Source organism: Sebastes fasciatus, chromosome 8 (assembly GCF_043250625.1).
Source record: "Sebastes fasciatus isolate fSebFas1 chromosome 8, fSebFas1.pri, whole genome shotgun sequence".
Taxonomy (NCBI): Eukaryota; Metazoa; Chordata; class Actinopteri; order Perciformes; family Sebastidae; genus Sebastes; species Sebastes fasciatus.
Window position 1 is genome coordinate 12,036,747 of NC_133802.1, and position 22,153 is coordinate 12,058,899.

General features: G+C 40.7%; 1 protein-coding gene across 5 annotated transcripts in view; it reads left to right on the top strand.

Moving 5' to 3' along the window:
* The first annotated feature begins 1,676 nt into the window (after positions 1–1,676).
* The window catches only part of agap2 (ArfGAP with GTPase domain, ankyrin repeat and PH domain 2), a 31,909-nt gene continuing 11,432 nt past the window's right edge, over positions 1,677–22,153 (top strand). For 2 of the 5 annotated variants that reach the window (XM_074643414.1, XM_074643415.1), the window contains exons 1-10: positions 8,449–9,715; positions 13,348–13,406; positions 15,295–15,382; positions 16,970–17,055; positions 17,148–17,283; positions 18,976–19,110; positions 19,245–19,363; positions 21,021–21,173; positions 21,319–21,393; positions 21,710–21,814. In XM_074643414.1, coding sequence (XP_074499515.1) covers positions 8,587–9,715; positions 13,348–13,406; positions 15,295–15,382; positions 16,970–17,055; positions 17,148–17,283; positions 18,976–19,110; positions 19,245–19,363; positions 21,021–21,173; positions 21,319–21,393; positions 21,710–21,814 — 2,085 coding nt within the window. In that variant the 5' untranslated portion in view covers positions 8,449–8,586. Of the gene's footprint in view, positions 2,072–8,448; positions 9,716–13,347; positions 13,407–15,294; positions 15,383–16,969; positions 17,056–17,147; positions 17,284–18,975; positions 19,111–19,244; positions 19,364–21,020; positions 21,174–21,318; positions 21,394–21,709; positions 21,815–22,153 lie in introns of those variants that run through there. The other 3 variants (XM_074643419.1, XM_074643417.1, XM_074643416.1) reach the window with 3 other exon arrangements.

Genomic DNA, 22,153 nt, shown 5'->3' on the forward strand with positions numbered 1-22,153 from the left:
GAGCTGGAGCCTTGCCGTCTCTGGGCAGCTGTCAATCACTCGCAAACTCTTATCAAACGGTCAAACTAGGCAGCGCTGATCAAATATGATGCCCATTTCTCGCCTCAATTGTTTTCAGAAACATCTTGTAGTGTACTGTTTAGCTGTAAAATGAAAAAGTTTGTGACCTGGCCACCATGTTGAGAACAGTTTAGAAAATACCAAGCGCCACCCACCAGCCGGAGCACACTTTCTCATTTTACAGCTAAACAGCAAATTGCATATTGGACCCCGATTGGCTTTCACACTACTTGTCAAAAAATCCTGCTATACATGTGTTAAACTCACATATAAGATAAACTCAGGGAAACTTTCCCCCTATCAGTAGGTGAAACAGCTTTCTGGTATCACAAACTCGTGCACACACACATCATTCTTCACAGTGAAGGTTAAACAACCAAGTAAACAATAAATGAAACACACTTTTGAGTGGAGGAAGGCTTTAAATGTTTGACCATCTTTGTTCCTTCTGTCACAACACAAGTTAAACTATAACTCACCTTTAGTCAAATATTTTCAAAGCCCATAATCATTTTTTTACACAGAAAATTAAATACTCAACGCAAGTTTAATTTATAATGCAATTCAATTTTGTATTTATTTATTTATCTTTATCACTTTCTTTTTGTTGCTATACCTTGAGCATAAATGTGTCTGGAATGATGTGATTTCCAATTTTCCATTTTGTAAGTAAAGATGTTTTAAAAACAATAAATATGAACAATAAAAGCATCGAAAATGATATAAAGGACTGAAAACAGGATCCCCAGTCTGTGTGAGCTACTCAGTGAGTATTGTCAGCAGGCTCTCTGTGGTGATGACAGGACACTTGTTACACAAGCATTACACAATAAGCTCGGTAATACATCAGGGAGACATCTGTGATACAGCATGACAAAGAAAAAAGGAACAAATATTTGACGTTAGCAGTCATTTATTCACTTATAGATTAGATGTTTAACCAATTGCACACAACAGCACTCTACCAAAGAAAGCCATGAGTAATATGTAACATCCTGTTGTTGCGGAGCATCGAGCGTCTCTGCTAATATTGAATAAGAGACTGTTTGAGTGACATGGTAGACCAGAAAATTTCACAAACAAAATCACACAGTGTTTTCATGTTGCATCTAATGTTTCTCAGTTGAACAGATGTGAGATATCACAGACTAGAGCGGTGCTTCTCAACCTCTTCGGCCTGTGAAAGTGAAAAAGCTTCTTGTGACCTCACATAACAGCTTTTCAATCAAAGATTTCCACTCTCAGGTTGTTTCACTTTACGGATTTTTTTCCCCTTTAATCATCTTGTGTCGTCTGTCAGAGGGCTCGGCAGATTTATGAGCCTGATACCCACATTTTAATATGCGTACTGATAACTGTAAATATGTAATCCTCTTCTGTATGGGCACTATGTCTGACAGACAGCAGTGGATATGTCACAGCAGAGTGTCATCTGATCGAGAGCCAAAACACATGAACTTTGATTACAGTGTCATAATTATTATGTTTATTAATGATTGTTTCTTTACTAGTAGCAGTACAGCCTGTTATGTGAGAATAATGGCAGCCAATGACGCCACAGAAGTCAGTGGCTGCCGTGTTGTGAAGAATATGGTTTGAAATAAGGAAGTGAATTCAGTTCAGTTCGAACCTGCAGAGGAAACCGAGAGACACATAGTCGTGAGCTGACTTTTGTGGTGTGCAGAGTGAGAGAGCGAGTGGGAGACACCCTGAGCCGCCGCTTCTTTTTCTGCTGCTTCTGTGTCTTAAAAAGTTTGTGTTCATCTTGTGGAACAAACGAGCCAGGAGTTCAAATGGGCTGAAGCAAGGCACTTTGGCTTCAGTTTACAGAGAGATCCATGTGTCAGGATGAACAGCAACAGCAAATCAGCAAACTCCACTGCGATAAAAGCGGAGATCAAGAGACATGCATCTCTCCAGAGTGCAATCAACAGACTTTCCAAGCAGTTTGAAAGAGTTGCGGATCAACAGCTGCGCTCGGGTCTTAAAGTTTACCTCCGCAGCATTGAAGGTAAGGTCATCTTTGTTTGTTTGTTAATTTTTAGGGAAGAAAGCACCTGTATGCTTATCAACAGGTGATCAGAATTTGGTGCATGGTTAGACTCTCAGGGTGCTCACTTTAATGCGATTCTTAATCTGATAAACGGGAAAAATCTTGAGCAGACGTTGGTTCACAGTGAGTTTAGTGATTCTCATGAGCAACAGCAGTGTCAGGGTGTGGGGAAACATGATAGCGTAGGTGATTGATATCTTCCTCTGCGCTTCCTGTGTCAGTCGGTGTGTCTTTTTCGGGGAAGTCGATGTTCATTTTCATTCTCATTTCACTCCGAGGGCAAAAGATTTACCTCCCGGCGTCTGGTACGTAGTGTAGTGGCATTTATCAGTCAGCCTCTGGACACGGGCATCCAACGGCATCATCTCTCAGCAGCAGCTATCGCCATGGCAGCAGGATGAAACCTGCTGTGCGGCCTATTTCCTGTCTATCAATTTGCAACTGCCCTCAAAGCCACTTCCTTTCAGACAAGCGGAGCCTTTACACGTGAAGCCGATCTGTTTTACATCATTTCCTCTATCGCTACTTCTCACCGTTTCTTGCTAATGTGACCCAATGTGTTACTGGTGAACTCCCTGAGCTTTTTCCTGCTCATCTGCAACCTTTTTCTGTAGAAGAGGCACAGGTGACGTAGAAGAAGTAATCAGATACGTACCATAATGTAAGAATACTCGGTTACAAGTAAAAGTCCTGCGTTGAAAATTCTACTTAAGCAAAAGTACATGCAAGTATTACTAGCAAAATGTATCAAAAGTAAAAGTACTCACTTTGCAAAATGGTCCCTTTCAGAGAGTTAAAGCACACAAGATGATAATTTGTCCACCAGTGATGGAGAGTAACTAAGTACACTCAAGTACTGTACTTAAGTATAATTTTGAAGTACTTGAGTATTTCCATTTCAATCTACTTTATACTTTTACTCCACAACATTTCAGAGGGAAATATTATATTTTCACTTCACTATATACATCTGACAGTTGGAGTTACTTTCAGATTCAGATTTCACATTAAAAACACAATAAGATTATAAAATACAACAAATACACAAATCAGTATTTCCACTCTGACAGGGGTGATTCTGTCCTTTTACTGTTGATACTTTTGTACCATTACTTAAAGGAACAGTGTGTAACATTTTAGAGGATCTATTAGCAGAAATGGAATATAATATTCATAACTATGTTTTCATCAGTGTATAATCACCTGAAACTAAGAATCTCTTCACGGAGTCCGCCATGTTTCTACAGTAGCCCAGAACAGACAAAGATAACACCGGCTCTAGAGAGAACCTTTCACGTTTTTACGTTACCTGAAGGCCACCGTTGTTCTCTGACACGCTTGTGAAACCGCGGTAACATGAGCCGCAGAGTGCAAAACCGTGGTACTGCCAGCCGCCGTCTGACTTCCATTGCTCCTAAAGTAGTGTTATTATGGTGAGGATGGCCTCTCAGCCAGGCTTTACTACGGTTTTGCACTCGGCGGCTCACGTTAATGCAGTCTTGGAAGAGGAGAGGAGTGAGCGGAGAGGCACTCAGTTAGATGTAACGTGCAAACACACCGCTAGATGGCGCCAAATCCTACACACTGTACCTTTAAGCAAAATTAAGAATTCAAGACTTTTACTCACAGTGAAATATTTTATATATACAGTATACAGTGTGGTATTTCTATTTTTACTTAATTAAAAGATCTCAGTACTTCATCCACCAGGGCAAAAATAGCAACTCAAGCCTGAGCAGGTCAAATCAGCACATAATGGTTGGTATGAGGGGCCTTTAATCTATTATAATGCATCATATTAAGTAAGTTAATCATATGTTTTTACAGGAAACTCAACCACGGTTAGATAAATGTAGTTAAGTAAAAAGTACAATATTTCCCTCTGGAATGTAACAGAGTAGAAGTATAAAACAGCATAAATTGGAAAAACTCATGTGAAGTACACTCAAATTTGTTCTTGAGTGAATGTACTTTCCACCACTGGCGAGGTCAGATCGAGTGGATAAATCTGATGAAATAACCATCTTACCTTTTGATTTCATCCGTTTATTCATTAGCCGTTACACTCATTCCACTGTTTGTGTGTGAAATGAAGGTCAGTCAGCCCCCTGATGGATTTGGGGAGCTTTGAGGTCTTTTTAGGATCTGGCAGATCTTGACACACTCTGAGAAGCACATCCCCAATGTGTTAAAACATTCAGCTGAATTTTTTTTGTTGTTGGTATAATTAGGCTGCTTCAGAGAGGATCAAAGTCAGTGTATCCTCCGAGGGGCCTGGATCTGTGAGTGTGGAGTTCACTGGTGCTAAAATGAGAGCCACCTCTCTTTTTTGGACTTAATAAGCGAGTGGGATGTGGTCGACTGACTGCGTGCCAAGGAAAGGCTGGGAGGAAAAAAAAAAGAAAGAGATGGAGAAAAGGGGTGAGGTGGAGCTAAATGAAGACATTTAAATGTGAATCTGACTGGTAGTCTTCACTGCAGCATGGCAGCAGAGCGGGGGGGAGAGATAGAAAGGACAGCTCGCAGTGAAGGAGAAATGAAAAATCACCCAGCATGACCACTGCCCTTGGCCACTGTCCATCTGACAGCAGCCGCCCATAGGTGTCAATGTGTGTGTGTGCGTGTGCTTTGTCTGTGTGCATGCATGCAAGTCGCTTCACATAGAGAGTGTTTCTAAAAAGTGTCTGCCTGAAGACAACCGGATTTTCTGCGTTATATGTGGGTGTCTATTTCAAAATAATTAGATTCACCGTGCAGCGCTGCGAGCTGCATGTCCTCATGCTTCTTGTTAAAAATGAATTTTTACACACGTGTAACGTCACTCCCCCTGAAACTGTGTTTGGATGTGTTTTTTTAAAAGAGCAGCTTCCTTTATGAGGTTTTATTCATGACTATTCTTCTGTGTTAAAGGCTCTCAGGTTCTGTGTTTTTCCCCTTGAGCCAAAGGCAGTTGGTTGTCAGAGGTCTTTTGTATTCAGTGAGAGTAGTTATTGCCCTCTCACCGACTGTTGAAGGGGAGGAGGGGGGAAGCGGGCTGAGCAGGTGGACAGTCAGATCGTGTATTGTGGGATGATGGTGGGAGGCTGAGACTGGTGCACTGTGGGGAAAGGCATCCTCTGATTTCACATCAAGGATTTCTTTTTTAATCAGAGAGTAATTAACATGAAATTACACCCGGTAATAATTCTCGTGATGGATGTGTAATCATGTTTGCTGCAGTGTTGCTGTTGTTGCACGCAGCATCATTACAGCAGTTTATCTTGTACTTTCTCCTGTATTTTATTTTCTGTTTGTTAACGATGAGTCGATTAATCGATTAGAAAATGTATTCATTTAAACTATTTTGATAATTGATTAATTTTTAAGTAAATTTTTAAGAAAGAAAAAAAGCCAAATATTTTATGCCTCTCAAAGGTGAGAATTTTCGGTTTTTCTTTGTCTTACATTATAGTAACTGAATATATTTGGTTACTAAATTACATGACATTCGATGACATCAACTTGGCCTCTAGGAAATTGTTATGAATATTTCTTTTCTGATGTTTTGCGGACTAAGTGATTAAACGATTGAGAAAATAATTGGCAGATTAATGGATAATGAAAATAACCATTAGTTGCATTGTATTGCAGTTGTATTAGTAACGTATGTATTTTGCACAACAGGTTTCAATCATAGATGAGTTACTGTATCTCAAGTATATCTTTAAAAGCACCTACTTCATCATATAGAAATATTTCTATTAGGGCTGTGAAAGTTAACGCGTTAACGCAAATTTGTTTTAACATCACTAATTTCTTAATGCATTAACGCAATTAATCTTTCAGAGGTTGTAGCGGGCTCAGTTTTTAAGCTAGAGTAAAGATACTGGTATCATAAGAAACAAAAACAAAAAACAAGGAATCCATTGGTACCAACCATGTCATACTAGTTTGTCCCAAAAGAGGCTATATAACGCTCCAAACTTGGGCTAAATTTTGGCGAGGTAAAACTGGCATGGTTATTTTCAAAGGGTTCCCTTGACCTCTGACCTCAAGATATGTTACGAGTCTCCCCTTTACAGACATGCCCACTTTATAATAATTACATGCAGATTTGGGTAACTCATAGTCATGTTATGATTTGAGCATATTTGTTATGCTAAATGCAGTACCTGTGAGGGTTTCTGGACAATATTTGTCATTGTTTTGTGTTGTTAATTGATTTCCAATAATAAATATATACATACATTTGCATAAAGTAAGCATATTTTCCCACTCCCGTGTTGATAAGAGTATTTAATACTTGACAAATCTCACTTTAAGGTACATTTTGAACAGATCAAAAATGTGCGATTCATTTGCGATTAACTATGGCCAATCATGCGATTAATCACAATTAAATATTTTAATTGATTGACAGCCCTAATTTTCTAGGCTATATTTAAATGAGTTTGTTTTATTCACACATAAATAACAGTAGATGTGTTTAATATTTTTGGCATTCTGTCGTCCAACTATTGATGTCCAATACGCTCTGCTTCAAGCTGTGAGCCCAGAGCTTACCCACTTCTGCTAATGAACACATGCCGTAGTAGGCAATAGACTACAGATCAATACACTCACAGGAAATCTCTTTCACTCACATGTACGACACAATAAAAGACTCACGCGCAGAGAAACACCATTTTCATACTGAGATCCGGGGAGCGATTGCGATATGGATTGTACCACAGGAGAGGGAGAAGGAGGAGGAGGAAGGAAGGAAGGACATGGAGGAGATGATTGTGCCACCAGAGCCAGGAAGATTGTAACACCTTAGCAACAAACAAGCCAAGCCTCCTACTGAGGAGGAGCCACACAGAGACACACACACACACATACACACACTTGTGCACCACACAAACACAAGTAGACAGCTGAAGACAGATGGATGATCTTGATGGAACTATTCTGGCAGCTGTATAAATGAGACAGGGAGCAGACACTTGGAAAACACACCCTGTCCTAGTGTCTTTTTTCCCTCCACAAACACACATCCATCTTTTTTTCCCTGACTAACCCTGCCTGTTTTTCTCTCCCTGGTTGCCGCTGATCTTTTTCTCCTGCGATCTCCCCTCATTTAGCGGGTCCAGCTTGTGTGTGCACTGCTGCTTTACCACCAGCCGTTACCCGCTGCCTTCCCCCTCCTCTCCGGCACGCAGGGAGAAAGATGGAGGGGAGGGGATGATGGGGATGGGAGGGATGAGCAATAAAGAGCAGGGACTCTGCACAGTCTGAGAGGAGCAGCAGAGAGAGAGAGAGAGAAAATAAAGGAGGGAAAGGGAAAGACGAGAAGCAGGATCCTTCTGCATTGTATGGATCGCCTATTGGAACAAGGAGGGGCATGTAGAAGGAGGGACATTGGAGATTCCTATCAGTGAGAGCAGGAGAGAGAAACGCAGAGTGTGAGCCGTGCATGTGTGAGGGTGTGTGTATGTGTGTTTGTGACTGGACTCGTTGAACCTGTGTCTCTATCGGGGAAGCAGTGACTCGGCTCAGCGCCTCCACTGTGCCGGCGTCGTGTTGTCATGCTCAACGCCTGATGCGCTCAGAGGACACGGGCCGCCCGGGAGACAGCGAGAGGGGCGTGATGGCCGGACGCGCCCCGGCTCGGTCATGCATCTTTAGATATCCGCCCGGGCTTCTGTTGGCTTCTCCTCCTGATCCCCTTCAGCACTCGTCAACGTCCTTCCTGTGCGTCTCTGCGAGGCTGCCTGTCTTCCTGCCGCTGCGCTCTCTGAATGGATGCTGCTGTCAACAGACATGTGTGGCTTGCAGCGAGAGCCCATGATCTGGACTGGACTGCATACAGCTCTGGGTGTACTGTGCCATGCTGCTTTAGGGTGACACTGATGAATTTTTAAAGACTTTACCTTTACGGCTGCTGTTGATCACATTCTTGATGACGTGATGATGCGGAGCAGTTGTTATTCTGAATTGAATTTTTTTTTCCGCTCTGAGTGAAGAGGATGGAACATATGAGATGCGGGTGCTGCACATAAAAAATAAGGTCAAGTAAATAATTACCATCAGGAATGAGGCACCATAATGAAGATTTATTTGCCTCTGTAGCTGCATACATATGCAGTGGATAGATTGTAATTGGGTGTTTTCTAGGAACAAAAGAGCTGCTTGGACTGCACTGACAGTGTGTTGAATGTTGTCAGGAAGAGTGGATTTCTTTCCTGTGTCCCAGAGATATGAAAAGAGAAGAAATCCGTGACTGAAATTAAAATCCGAAACAAAGAAATCGGGATTTGGGGGATGGATAAAACCAGCAGCCGCTCTGCTGTTGTATCTTCCAAGGAGAAACTTAATCTCCCTCCATGTAAGTTTTTTGTCTCGGTTGCGCCATCAGATTCTCTCACATCCCAACACGCTGGCAAACTGTCAGTCGTTCATGTCGCTCTGTCTGGTTTCATTCATCTACTGTGTGTCCACTGAAGCCTGACCACATGAGCGGAGGCGGCGCCCTGCAGCAACGCACCACCTACCTCATCTCCCTCACCCTGGTCAAGGTAGAGGCTGTAGAGGAGAATGGAGGGGAGGCCAAGAACAGCGCCCAGGGGAAGGAGGTGGAGGCCGGGCCCGGAGGAAGGGCAGGAGAAGAGGCCGGGGCCAGAGTGGTGGCTGAAGGTGAAGCTCCTGAGCGGGCTGAGAATGGAGCTGGACAACCACAAAGAGCTGAACATGCTGCTATTGTGAAAGGGGGCAAGTTGACTGATGAGCTCAGAGATGGAGAGAGAAAAGCCCTCAGCCCCCTGACGGATAAACTGCCCTCCACTGGTGATGTCCCGAGCAAAGGGAGTGAAAAGCCACCGTGCAACCTCTCGATCCCTTTCCCTGCTGAGAGAGTTCAGAAGACAAAGTCTGCAGAGATTGACTTAACACAAGTTGAGAAGACGCCTTCCACCCCAGAGGCAAAGCAATGCAGGTCGCCATCACTGACCACAACGCCTCCGACAGAGGTGGTCGAGCCCAGTCGCACCCCGACCAGGACCTGCCTCCCTATCCGTCCGGTGGGACAGCGTCCCGTGAGTCTGCTGAAGTCTCACAGCAACGTTGCCACCCGCGGCCGCGAGTCCAGGGACGGTAGAGAACGCAGCCCTACCTCAGCACAGAGCCTGGACCGGAAGGACTGCCGCATGCCGACGCGCTCGCCAGGCCCCTGCAGGGCCTCGTGGGCCGAGGCGAGCAGGCCCGAAGGATGGAGGGACCTGCGGGACGAAGCTCAGGCTGGAATACCTCTGGAGATCGGAGGTGGCATGGTTGCAGTGATGAGAGACATCCCCAGGAAGGACAGACTGAAGGCGGGTTCGGCCTCCCTTCCTGCACCCGCTCACCAGGGCAACAAACCGGCACGCAAAGGTAAAAGCCGCACGCTGGATAACAGTGACCTGAACAACCTCTCTGAAGACCTGGGGCTGACCCAGCAGGCCCAGCAGGGCCAACGAGGCTCCGCTAAAGACAGGAAGATGCTCAAGTTCATCAGCGGCATTTTCACAAAGAGCAGCTCGGGGGCGGCGGGGTCATCATCGACAGCGCCTCCTGTCTACATACAGAGAGACTCCAGTGAGGAGGAAGGTAGGAGGTCAATAACACAACTTCACCTCTTCATCTCTAAATCATGTTGACTACATCCATGACGACAAACCATCATCAGACACACTCCTGTCTTCAGATCCTTTGCCAAACAATTATCAGATACATAGCTCCTTCATGTGTGCACAGGCATCCATTTGGAGTCGGGGTGGGGTTGGGTGGGGTTGATTTTTTGAAGTACCCCATAAAGAATACATTTACAGCCTTTAATATCATCACGTGCCAAACATTTTCCCGGAGCCAAATTGACGACAGATGGAGTTCTTTGATCTGAGAACTGACAATAGAATCGTCTCGGACAGTCTTAATCTAATTCCCCTCAGAGCTCGGGCAGATTTCACACCGCTGGAGGGGTAATCTCTGCACTCGCACATGCACACTTAAGCAGCGTTTCCAGAATGGGTTTAAATCTCATAATGAAGCCAAAGGGGAAAGGAGCTGGTGGCATGATCACGGATGGGTTGCGCTGCTCCGTTTTTTTTTTTTTTGTTGCTTTATTTCCATAAAGAGGGAAAGACATGAGGCGATATATGTTCACCCACGTCAAAAAAAGGGAAATGTACATCCACAGCCAATCAAGAACATTTCTAATCCTTTTTTTGATATTCCACCCACTACATGTTCTGCCACTACATGGGGGCTTCATTTTTTTTTTTTCGCCTTCCCTCTCATTCGTGTCTTTGTCTCTGTCAGGCATTCAATTTAAATTCCATCATCATGTCAGAAGCATTCATGTGGCATTTTAAGATTTAGGATCGTTGAGTTGCCGTCGCTGCTTTCCCCCCCCCTGCTTCGCTGTGTGTCGACGGCTGCGGCATACAACAGTGCGTCTCTTTCACAAACATGTTTGCTCAAAGAAAGAGCGTGTGTGTGTTTTATGTATTCATTCACTCATTGTGTATTCACACTGTTACACATGCAAGTAGTGAGACTAGCCTTGCCAACACACACACATACACACATTTGCACACATACATACACACACACACACACACACACACACACACACACACCGAGGGCAGGAGGAAGTGTTGCCATGGCAACCGGCAGGACTGCTGCTTCTGCTGCTGCTACAGAGGCAGAGTCTGATGAAACAGAGGGGTGGAGGAGGAGGAGGAGGAGGCGGTGTATGTGTGTGTATGTGTGTGTGACCGTGCATTGACACACAGGCTGAGAGGATTCGGAAAATTATATATATAAGTTAGAAAATTGGCAGTTTTGGTCGTGAGCTACAGGCGACATGTGGGAGGTTGCAGAGTGGATCACACATGATTGGTTTGGAGCAGAGAGTGTGGATAATTGGCTTTCTGTATAAATCTGTGTGTCGAAGCAGCAGAAGGATCACACTGTCTGATCACTGTTGGCAACAGCAGCAGGCCATAAAGAGAGCTTTGACTCTGACAAAGATAGACAAACTCTCTGTTTGTGTGGTAGGACTTGCCCTGTTTCCCAGAGAGCTGCCTGCAGCAGCAGCTCGTAATGTATAATGCCCCCCCCCCTCCCCTTTTTCCTCATCTGAAGCACATCATCATCACCGGCTGCATCTGTGCAGTGTTGGCCTGGGCGCTCCATAGATTTAGAGGCAGGCTCGAGTTTAATCATCATCTGTCTTTGAAGGACACTTCACACACTCACACCCAGGATGGCGGGCACTACAGTCTGCCAAAACCTCCTGGTCTCCTCTGTTGTCTTTCTCTGTTTTATTGCTGTCCTTCTTTTGTGTTTTTGGACTATTCTGTCTCTGAATTAGCTTTAGCAGCATGATGCCCTGACTTTTTTTCTAGCAGGTCAAAAATTTCACATATCCAGTGAAATATGTGAAATACTATCTAATTGATGGATTGGCCTAAAATTGTGTTTTGTGATTCAACATCATGGTGCCCAGATGTTGAATCTTAATGACTTTTTATCTGCAGTAGCACCATCATCAGTTCAAAATTTGTCCAATACTGGTTTATGACTACATTCCTGCAATGACATTCCCATAAGCCACAGCTGTACTTTGTGTTTACTGCTCAATAGCACATGTTAGCATGCTAACATGCTAAACTACGATAGTGAATATTATACCCATAGACTGCAGGCTATATAAGAAGTGGACGTAGTCACAGTGACGTCAATCATTGGTTTGTGGACGGACGTTTTGAAACCTGTAGATTTGTCTTCTCTACAAAGTAATAAATACACTCAGTTGTCAGTTTATTAGGTACACTTATCTAAAACGAATGCAGTCAAATACAACATTCCTGCAATAAATCCTCCCTTCATGAAGATTATAATGTTCAGTTTTTGTTGGAATTTTTTTTTAAATGGTGTTGATTCAACTGTGTGATCATTTTTGAGGCTGCAGTTTGTGGTGCTGTTGAATTGTATTGCGTTATACTGGCATGTGTTTCTATTATTTTGTCCACCTTATTATATCAATAAGAGTAGGCTAAATATAGCATGTATAGCCCAACGCAGTTCAACAGCGCCACAAACTAGAGCCTCCAAAATGATCGTACAGTTGAATCAACACCTCTTTAAAACACAAATTGATCATTGTAACCTTCATGAAGGGAGGATTTATTGCATTCATTTTAGCTAGGTGTACCTAATAATCTGACAAATGTTTTTTTTCTGTGTCTGAATCAGTTTTAGTCTCTCCTCAGGCTCTCTTTCTCTTTATTCTCGTCCCTCTGAAGCTGCAGCTGGGTGTTTGGGTGTGGGGGTCACATCACATCAGGGGCATACCACCTCTCTTTTACCCAGTAGGGATGTTGGCACAGCTGTGTGCAGCCCGACCCCTCTCAGTACTGTACTGTATGATGTGTGTGCATGTGAGGGTTCATGTCACACCAAATAACACTCAACATTTTATGTTAAAAAATTCAAACTTGTATCAATTTTGAGCTGAAATGATTTGTCAATTAAATCGATTAGTCTTCCGGCAGAAAAAATTGCATATTGTCATAAATTTTGATGATTGATTAATCGTTTCAGTCATTTTTCAAGCAAAAATTACAAATATTCTCTGGTTCCAGTTTCTTCCATATGGGGATTTGTGGTTTTATATCATTGTAAACTGAATATCTTTGGGTTTTGGACCATTGGTCGCACAAAATAAGATATTTGTACAGATGTCAATCTGTATTTCTTGATCAGAAATGGTGAGGGGCTTTTTCCCCCGCAATTTTATGACATTTCATAGTCAAAAGGTTGATCCAAGAATCGAAAAAGTAATCGTTAGTTGCAGCTCTAGTTCAGAGGAGAGATGCCGTTCAAATCCACAGACGAATCTTTGAATGTCTGAGTGGCAGCTGAACCGAAGCATCCAGTAAAGGCCACAGTAACTCGTCACACAGTCGCCCGTCATTTACGACACACGGGGGGGCAAAGTGGATAACGAGTGGTGTGGCTGGATCTCGTTGGATCCCCCCGTCGTGACTGAAAGGTTGCATTCATTAAGACGACCTGCGAGGCCACGCGTGTGCTTATGGCGACCAGTCACGCAGCAGCTGTGTGATGTATTGCTCTCCCAGAGGCCGTTATTATGGCTGCCCTTTTTACTGTACATGATCAAAATGATGAATCTCTGCCTCACTGACTGTTTGTCTCTGTCTGTCTCTCCCTAGTAAATATTGCCAACAGCCAGGAGTGGACCCTGAGCAGATCCATCCCAGAGCTCAGACTGGTGAGGCAAAACATGAACCAGTTACTGTAACACTCAGACAGTTCACACCTGCGCCAGAAACAGGAAGGATTGATTCCTGTTATTCATAATTTTGTCATTTCATTAGAAAGGTCTATGCCAGTAGTTCTCTAATTTTATGTTAGCCTTGATTATGTTTATATCAAATTATTTCTTGACGCTCAAAATATTAATTTAGAGTATGAAATGAAGACTATATGTAATGATGTAAAGTAACATACATTTACACAATTATACTTTGAGTTACTTATGCTTTACTTGAGTATTACCATTTTCTGCCACTTTAAACATGTAGTACACTACATTTCAGAGCAAAATAGTGTAGTTTTTAATCTACTACATTTATTTTCTTTACTTTATTTGCAGATTAAGTTTATATATGATCAACTTGTAATTGATATAGATTAAACTACCCATTAGTGTATAACGTTGTTATACAATTAGCTCTATATTACAACCAAATACACCATTAAAATTATGCTTACATGCCATAATAATCTACTTTAATAATATATTCTATTAAAGTAAGAAGAATTGCTACTAAACTGAATCTTATGTTATTTTACACGCAGTGGCTACTTTATTTGGTACACCTGTACAGTCTAATACAGTGGTTCCCAACCTATTTTCCTTGAAACCCCACCTACTTGTATCATCATCACCCTAAATAAATTACAAATCCTCGAACAAAATCCTCAATTTGAATAAAGTTATTCATTGTATTAAATGAGTTAGTCTTTTTTTATTAAATCAATTTTATTAATAAAAATGAACAAGTTTCGTCAGCATAAATAAAGTGATGACGTCTTGACGGATTCGCCAAGCGAATGCAGAATACATAATGTGATCTTTTTTGGTGATTAAATAAATGTAATTTATGGCGTTGTTAGATTGCTGCTAATACAGGTGTGGGCCTCCATTTGTGTCCGTCAAGAGGGAGAGCAAAAGGTTTTCTGAATGCAGTGAAAATGTAGTTTTTGAAAGGCTAAATGCCAACAAATATAGATTGAAGCAGAATATTTTTTAGATTTTGCTACTAATTAGCAAAAATATATATCTTTTTAAGTAATTTTGTATACAGACTTTTGTATAAATTTTCCAGCAAGTGTGTCATTATGATTTTAGTTATACATGAGCAAATCTAATTTTGATAACCTCAGAACAGACCAATTCTGGCGAACCCCCTGTGATCTTTGGCGCCCTCCTAAGGGAGTCACGGACCCCAGGTTGGGAACCACTGGTCTAATACAGTCCAATACAACTGTTTTACCATAAAGTCTACTTTTTGCCTATAATATTCAGTTTTGTCATTAAAGTGTTCATGATAAGGACAAAACATTAGAAACATCTCTCAATATAATGTTGTCTAGTACAACAACACCTATAACTACGACCTCAGTAATAAACATGTAAATTAGTTTACACATTAAAGAACATGTCAACACAAATTGAACAGTATGAGTGTCATATTGATAGATGTTATGGCAGGCAGATTTTGCAGGTGTACCTAATAAAGTGGCCACTGAATGTATAATAATATAAGATTTTGTTAAGTGGTCATTTTTCATTATAGGTACTGTTACTTATCAATATTTTGGGACATTTTGCTTATAATATTTTTACTTAAATGCAGGACTTTCACTTAATTTTGACAAAGTATTTTTGTAATGTGATATTTCTACTTTTGCTAAAATAAAGTGTCTTAATACTTCTTCCATCACTGACTAAAAAAGGAACAAAAACATATTCGATGGAGGAACTCTATGTTTTAATTCAGTCTGAGAGTTATATTTGAAACATTACACTGTGATCGAAGCGTGCACGCTGACCCTGAATGAACGGTGTTGTATTTCCTTCCCTCTTCTCTCAGGGCATTCTGGGAAGTCTAAAAAGCGGCAAGTCAGCGTTGGTGAACAAATACATCACAGGCAGTTATGTCGCGCTTGAGAGGCCTGATGGTGAGAAACATTAAACACACCTTCTATATTGTGTGCCCTTTACAAAGGTGGAATGGACTGCAACTAAGTGCTTTACTTTTTAATCATGTACTGTACTTATGGACAAATTTGAGGTACTTTACATGACTATTTTCATCTCATGCCACTTCACACCACTTCTATCAACTATATTACATATAATGTGGGAAATATTGTACTTTTTACTCACTACAATTATCTGACAGCTTTGGTTACTTGACAAATTAAGATTTTTGCACACAAAACATATGAAAATGTAGAGCTGAAACAATTAGTTGAATAATCAATTGAGAGAAAATTAATTGGCAACAATTTTGATAATTGTTAGTCATTTTTCATGCAAAAACAATTCATCCTTCCAGCTTCACAAATGTGAAGATTAGCTGCTTTTCTACTTAATTATACCAATCATTTTAATTTATTTGTAATACATTTTAGGTTTGTACTGTTGGTTGGACAAAACAAACATTGTGAAGGTGTCACTTTGGGCTCTGGGTCATTGTGACGGCATTCCTCACTATTTGTAGAATTTTTACAAACCAAACAATCAATCGATTATTGGAGAATAATAATCCATTATGAAAATAATCATTAGTTAATAGTTCAAAATGAGCTCCACCTCAACTACAGTTCTGCTTTTACTAGGGCTGATTAAAATATTTAATTGCACATTTTTTATCTCTTCAAAATGTACTAATATTATAGTATTTAATACTCTTATAAACATTGGATGGGGCAAATGTGCTTGCTTTATGCAAATGTATGTATATATTTATTATTGGATATAATTAACAACACAAAACAATGACAAATATTGTCCAGAAACCCTCACAGGTACTGCATTTAGCATAACAAATATGCTCAAATTATAAACTGCAGCCCAACAGGCAACAACAGCTGTCAGTGTGTCAGTGTGCTGACTTGACTATGACTTGCCCCAAACTGCATGTGATTATCATAAAGTGGGCATGTCTGTAAAGGGGAGACTCGTGGGTACCCATAGAACCCATTTTGATTGATTGATTGATTGATTCCTTAGGTTTGTAGTTTCATATGAAACTGTTGAATTAATGTGTTAAAAATTTGTTAACGCGTCATTATCGAGTTAACTTTGACAGCCCTAGCTTTTACATTAATGCATGAGTAATAATAATCTAATGATATAATATATAATAGTTTAACAGTCACAGGGGACATTTTTCTGCATTAAGTACTTTTAAAAATGTAAGTACATTTTCCTGATTATCCTTACATAGTTTTACTTATGTAACATTTCCATTGCAGGACTTGAGAGTATGTTAACTCTGTGGTATAAGTACTTTTACTTAAGTAAATGATGTGAATACCTTCTCCACCACAGGTCCTTTAAGTAGTTGAGTTCAATGTTAGTCAAAAATGTTTTTTGGTTTATAAATAACAATTCATATAAAATATATTTTTGGCTTCTTGCTTGCTGAGTGTCACATTTAATTATTTTTGTTGAGAGAGATGTTTTTCGTGCAGCCTGATAAGGCTTCAACCTCTGTCAGTCACGCTGTCAAATAACTTGTCTGTCATTGTTCTCGTCAGGTGGCAGGTATAAAAAGGAAGTGCTGGTGGACGGACAGAGTCATTTATTACTGATCCGCGAGGAAGCCGGACCACCTGATGCACAGGTGTGTGTGAGCGTGAGAGAGAGACAGAGTGTTAGTGTGCAAAACTGTAATACCTGCAGTCTTCATCATCCGTCCTCCTCTTCCTCCTTCAGTTCAGCAGCTGGGTTGACGCAGTGATCCTGGTCTTCAGTCTGGAGCACGAGGGCAGCTTCCAGGAGCTCTACCAGCTCTACAGCCAGCTGAGTGCACACCGCTCGGACATCCCAGTCATAGTGGTCGGCACCCAAGGTCAGCACATGAATCACCACCACGTAGATTTAGTCTGGAAATAAACCATGGGGGACATGTCAAATACAGTACACTGTAAAACATTTTAAGCTCGTTCAAAGTCTTTTCACGAGTTGTGAAAATGTAAAACCGACGAAGTTCAATCAAAAACTGCTCAGGAGCACGTTAGATTTGATTTCCATTTACGTTTTCACAGTTTGAAGAATCAGTTCTTCTTCCGACACAAAAAACTTACAGACGTGGAGCCGCTTTGTACCAGAGTTACTATAAAGACGACATCTCTTATTGACTTTGTTAAATTGGAAGTGTACAAGGGAGTGAAGCGAAGGTTCTTCCTGATGGTTAACATTGTTTTCTTTATTATCAGAGGAAACAACTGTGACATATATTAACTTATGTATTGAAGACAAACAGCAAGTTTCCACCATGATGTGTTTTCTTCAGAAGGATCTCTGGAGAGTTTTAGCTCTCAAACAATGCATGCTGAGAAGTCTGCTGATAACGCTGAGCTTTAGAAAAATACATTTTATTTATTCATTCATCATTTCAAGTCTAAAGACTTATGAAGTCATGTTTGTCATATATGATAGTAAACAAAATTTTGGGGGTTTTGGACTGATGGTTGGACAAATCAAGCAATTTGAGGACATCACCTTGGGCTATTGCTTTCTTTTTTTTAACATTGTGTAGGCAATTAATCAATTAATCAAGAAAATAATCGGCCTAGAATAAAAGTCCTAGAAGCAAACTACAAGCCTGTATTATATATAGGGTTGCAAAATTTCTGAGAACAGTCAAGGTGGAAACTTTACATGGGAATTAACGGAAAATAATGGGAATAAAATAGAAATTTTACCATATCATAGGCAGACATAATACACATAATCCATTAATTCGTCAAATACATAGAGGGTAAAATGTTCAGATTATAGTTTAAAGTGAATAGCTAATTTATAAAATTAACGTTTTACAATTAAGAATGAATGGAAATGAATGAATTAAAACTCCTCAATTAGCATGCTCAATCAAGCTACATCCCACACAGCCAGCTGGCAAAAACTAGCAGTTAACAAGTTAATGGTGCACTTTGCTTAAGGCTACTATCTGCTGCATGGTGGTTAACTGACATATCACAAAAAATGTTAAATACATTCACTCCAGTAATTTAATCAAAACTTACAAGAGAGCATGTGTTAGTCCTTTGGGTCTGGCAGTGCAGTAGTGTGGCTGCACATGTGATGGGAGGATGCACTGTGCATGCAGAGGGATGTCATTTTACTGAATTCCCCTGCTGGCAGATGATCTGTAGTACATGTGATGGAAGAGTGCTCTGCTGGATACAGTGCATGGTTACAGACCTACACTCCCTCCTGAGATTAGAAATGCTTCATCCCTGGACACTTTCAAAAAACACCTCAAGCACCACTTGTTCATCAAGGCCTATGACCTCTAACTCTTCCTACACATCACTTGTTTTAATATCCTTATCTCTCCTTTGTTTTTTATATATCAGTATGAATTTTTGTGCCCTCTTTGTAAAGCGTCGTTGGGTTTCTTGAAAGGCGCTATATAAATCCAATTTATTATTATTATTATTATTATATTGCTTTTTTTATTTGTAGCCTACAGACTCTTTGCTGTCGTTTTTAAATCCTAATTTACAGTTTTATTCACTGATGTTTTTTCCCCCAGATAAAATCAGTAGCACCAACCCTCGTGTGATAGAGGATCAGAGAGCCAGACAGTTGTGTATTGATGTGCGTCACTCCCTGTTTTATGAGACCTGTGCCACCTACGGGTTCAACGTTGATCGAGTGTTTTCAGAGGGTGAGTTCACTGACATTTTATCTGTGCTTGAAATAAAAAACACAGGACGAGTGGCCTGATTCACCACAAGGAAAAAAAACTACTATTTATGACACATTATCTGATGAGTGAAACATCTGCTGTGTGTTTTCCAGCTGCCCAGAAGATTGTTACTCAAAAGAAGCAGGCTGCGCTGCTGGCCTGCAAGTCTCTTCCCAACTCTCCCAGTCACTCTGGAGGCTCCACCCCCGGCTCAGCATCGTTTCCTGGACAGGTACCTAACAGCCTTTATTTGAGTATTTACATTTAACACTTTATACTACATTTTGAAGGAAAATATTCTACTTTTTACTCCACTATATTTATTTTAAAGCTACCTTTCGAATTCAGATTAGTAATACAAAATATAAATCAACTAATCAATTATTACATATAATTACAAGTATATGAAGTAGTTAAAATTAGCTCCACCTTTACCAGCTGCAACATTCAAGTGATGGACACATTAATGCATCACTAATTATAAATCCAGCGATTTGATATATTTTATTCTGAAATTCTATTCTATTCCAAAATAATGCTACACTGTTTTTATCCCACTAAACAAAGTACTGTATGATTTCCACTGAAAAAGAAAAACTAAATAGAATAGAAAACTAAATTTCTTCATCACTGAGATATTACATTGAACAGAGTCACTGAAAAACTGTACAGCTTTAACATTGCTCTCAACTGGGCAAATAACTATCTTTGCTTCTTAAATCAATAAATAATATACAACATAGTTCTCCTTACCATATTTATATTGTACTGTCCTAAATGTACGTAGGAGGACTAGATTTACTTCCTTCTTCTTTTTCAAGTTAATAGCCAATGAATGAAAATAAAAGCAATAATACTAATAATGATCCTAGCAAAACAATATTACTTAAGAAAACAAAACAACAACAAAAGAGCACTGGCGAAGAATAAGCTGGCCACCTTGATGACATCAATTTATAAAGAAATAATCAGACAACAACAACGACAAAAAACGAGAGTGGAAAGAGTGGACATGGACACATATATATATAAACAGACAAATATCAACAATGACAGAAAACAACAAGCTGACAGACATAGAACAGAGACATAGATAAATATCTAACGGCACAGATTCACACATAGAAATATTCCTAAAGCCCCGGCAGAAGGACGGAAAAAATGTTGACATTATAGCGCTGAATACTAACACATTCAGGTGTGAAACTTGTTATTGTTCTTTTGTTTGGGTAAACAAGCAATATTATTTCCAGTCTAGACAGATATTACATAAGACCTGATAAAAATAGGCCACGGATCAAAGTGTTGTGCTGTTGCCATGCTGTTGCTTTCTTCAAAATTAAAGTACTTTCTCACTTTGACTGAGCATTTGTTATTGTTCTGCTCACCTTCATAAAGCTTCAGGGGCATGTTTTGGTGGTTTAGCAGCATATTTCAGTATGGAGTAAAAGAGACAAAATTATGCCAAAAAAAAGGTATTCCATGGAAAAGAATACATATAATTTTTTTTTTGAAAACATGACTCAGGTAGGATTTTCATATAGTGTGGAGCTCTCTCTGAGCGGTTTAAGAGTTACATGCATTATAAAGTTAAAATCATCTATCAAACTGAAATCTAATTTTCAACACCATCTCCAAGACCGTCCATCACTCGTTCCACATCCATCTCAGCTCCATCAGTATCACGTTCCCATCGTTTACGACGAACGATGACTGAAAAATTCATACCGTCGATCATCACCCACTTTTTTTTGTAAATCTATCTCACCTGTTGTTCATCTTTCATCCCATTCTCACTCTCTACATCTCTTCCCTCACGCCTCCATTCCCATCCCCTCCCTTACCTCCTGACCCCGCTGTCCTCCCCCCACCCTCGCTCCTGCTCACAGGCCAGTAATGGCCCGAGTATTGGCTACGCCTACTCCCTCCCCTCCACCCCTGTGATCGCTCACAGAGATCTGCGGGTTGTACAGGGAGAGGGGTCAGGCAGTGTGAACTCACGTTCGCTGAAGGGCATCCCCAGACGGCCCTCCCTCTTCAAGGTCAGTTGTTGCCAACTGCCGGTTGTCTCACACCTTTTAGTCTCCGGTCAACATCATTCATCATTTCATTCCATTCACTCTGCCTCTCCCTGCTGAAATCTCCTGCTCTTTTTTAAACACCCCGCTGCTGTTGTTTTCATTTCAGAACCGGGACACTGATAAGAAGTCCGGTGATCCTAAAGGAGACCAGAGCAACGCCCGAGGTGTTCCCATCAAACAGGTTCGGTTAACATTACAAAACAGAACACTAAATAAACAGACTTTTCAGTGATGCTTCAGTTTGCTTGCAGCACAATAATATGTACCAATTCCCTCTTCAGCAACAAGGTGGGAGCAAACTATTTATTTCATCTTACATAAGCAGCAAGAAAAAAATCAGTTTCAACCTTTCTCGAGGGTGTTCTATTAATATTGTGCTTTCAGCTATTGTTGTTGAACCACTTTACACTTTGAAAGAATAGTGTGACTCTAAATTTAGGCAGATCCAGAGCGCCGTTTGTTGCGGGTGCACTGACCTCGGTTGTTGTTTTTGACAGAGCATCCTGTGGAAGAGAAGCGGCAGCTCTCTGAATAAGGAGTGGAAGAAGAAATACCTCACCCTGTCCAACAATGGCACGCTGTCCTACCACTCCAGCTCCAGTGTAAGAGAACACCACAGGATGGGTCGATGCAGCAGTAAAACACACAGTGAAGGATTCACAGTTTCCACTCTGGAGAAGATAATAAATCATATTCAGCTTTTTAGATTTAACTGCAGTCTGAACTTCAATGGTTTTCAGTACACGACTATTGCTTTGAAACTTTTTCTTACTATTGATTTATTTTCTTTTTTTTTCCAGAAAACATTCAGAGATATTTAACATTGTATTTGTCATTGAGTTTCCTGCATCACCACTGGTGGAAAGTACATTTACTTAAGTAGTGTACTTGAGTAAACAATTTTGAGGTACTTGTACTTTACTTGAGTATTTCCATTTTAT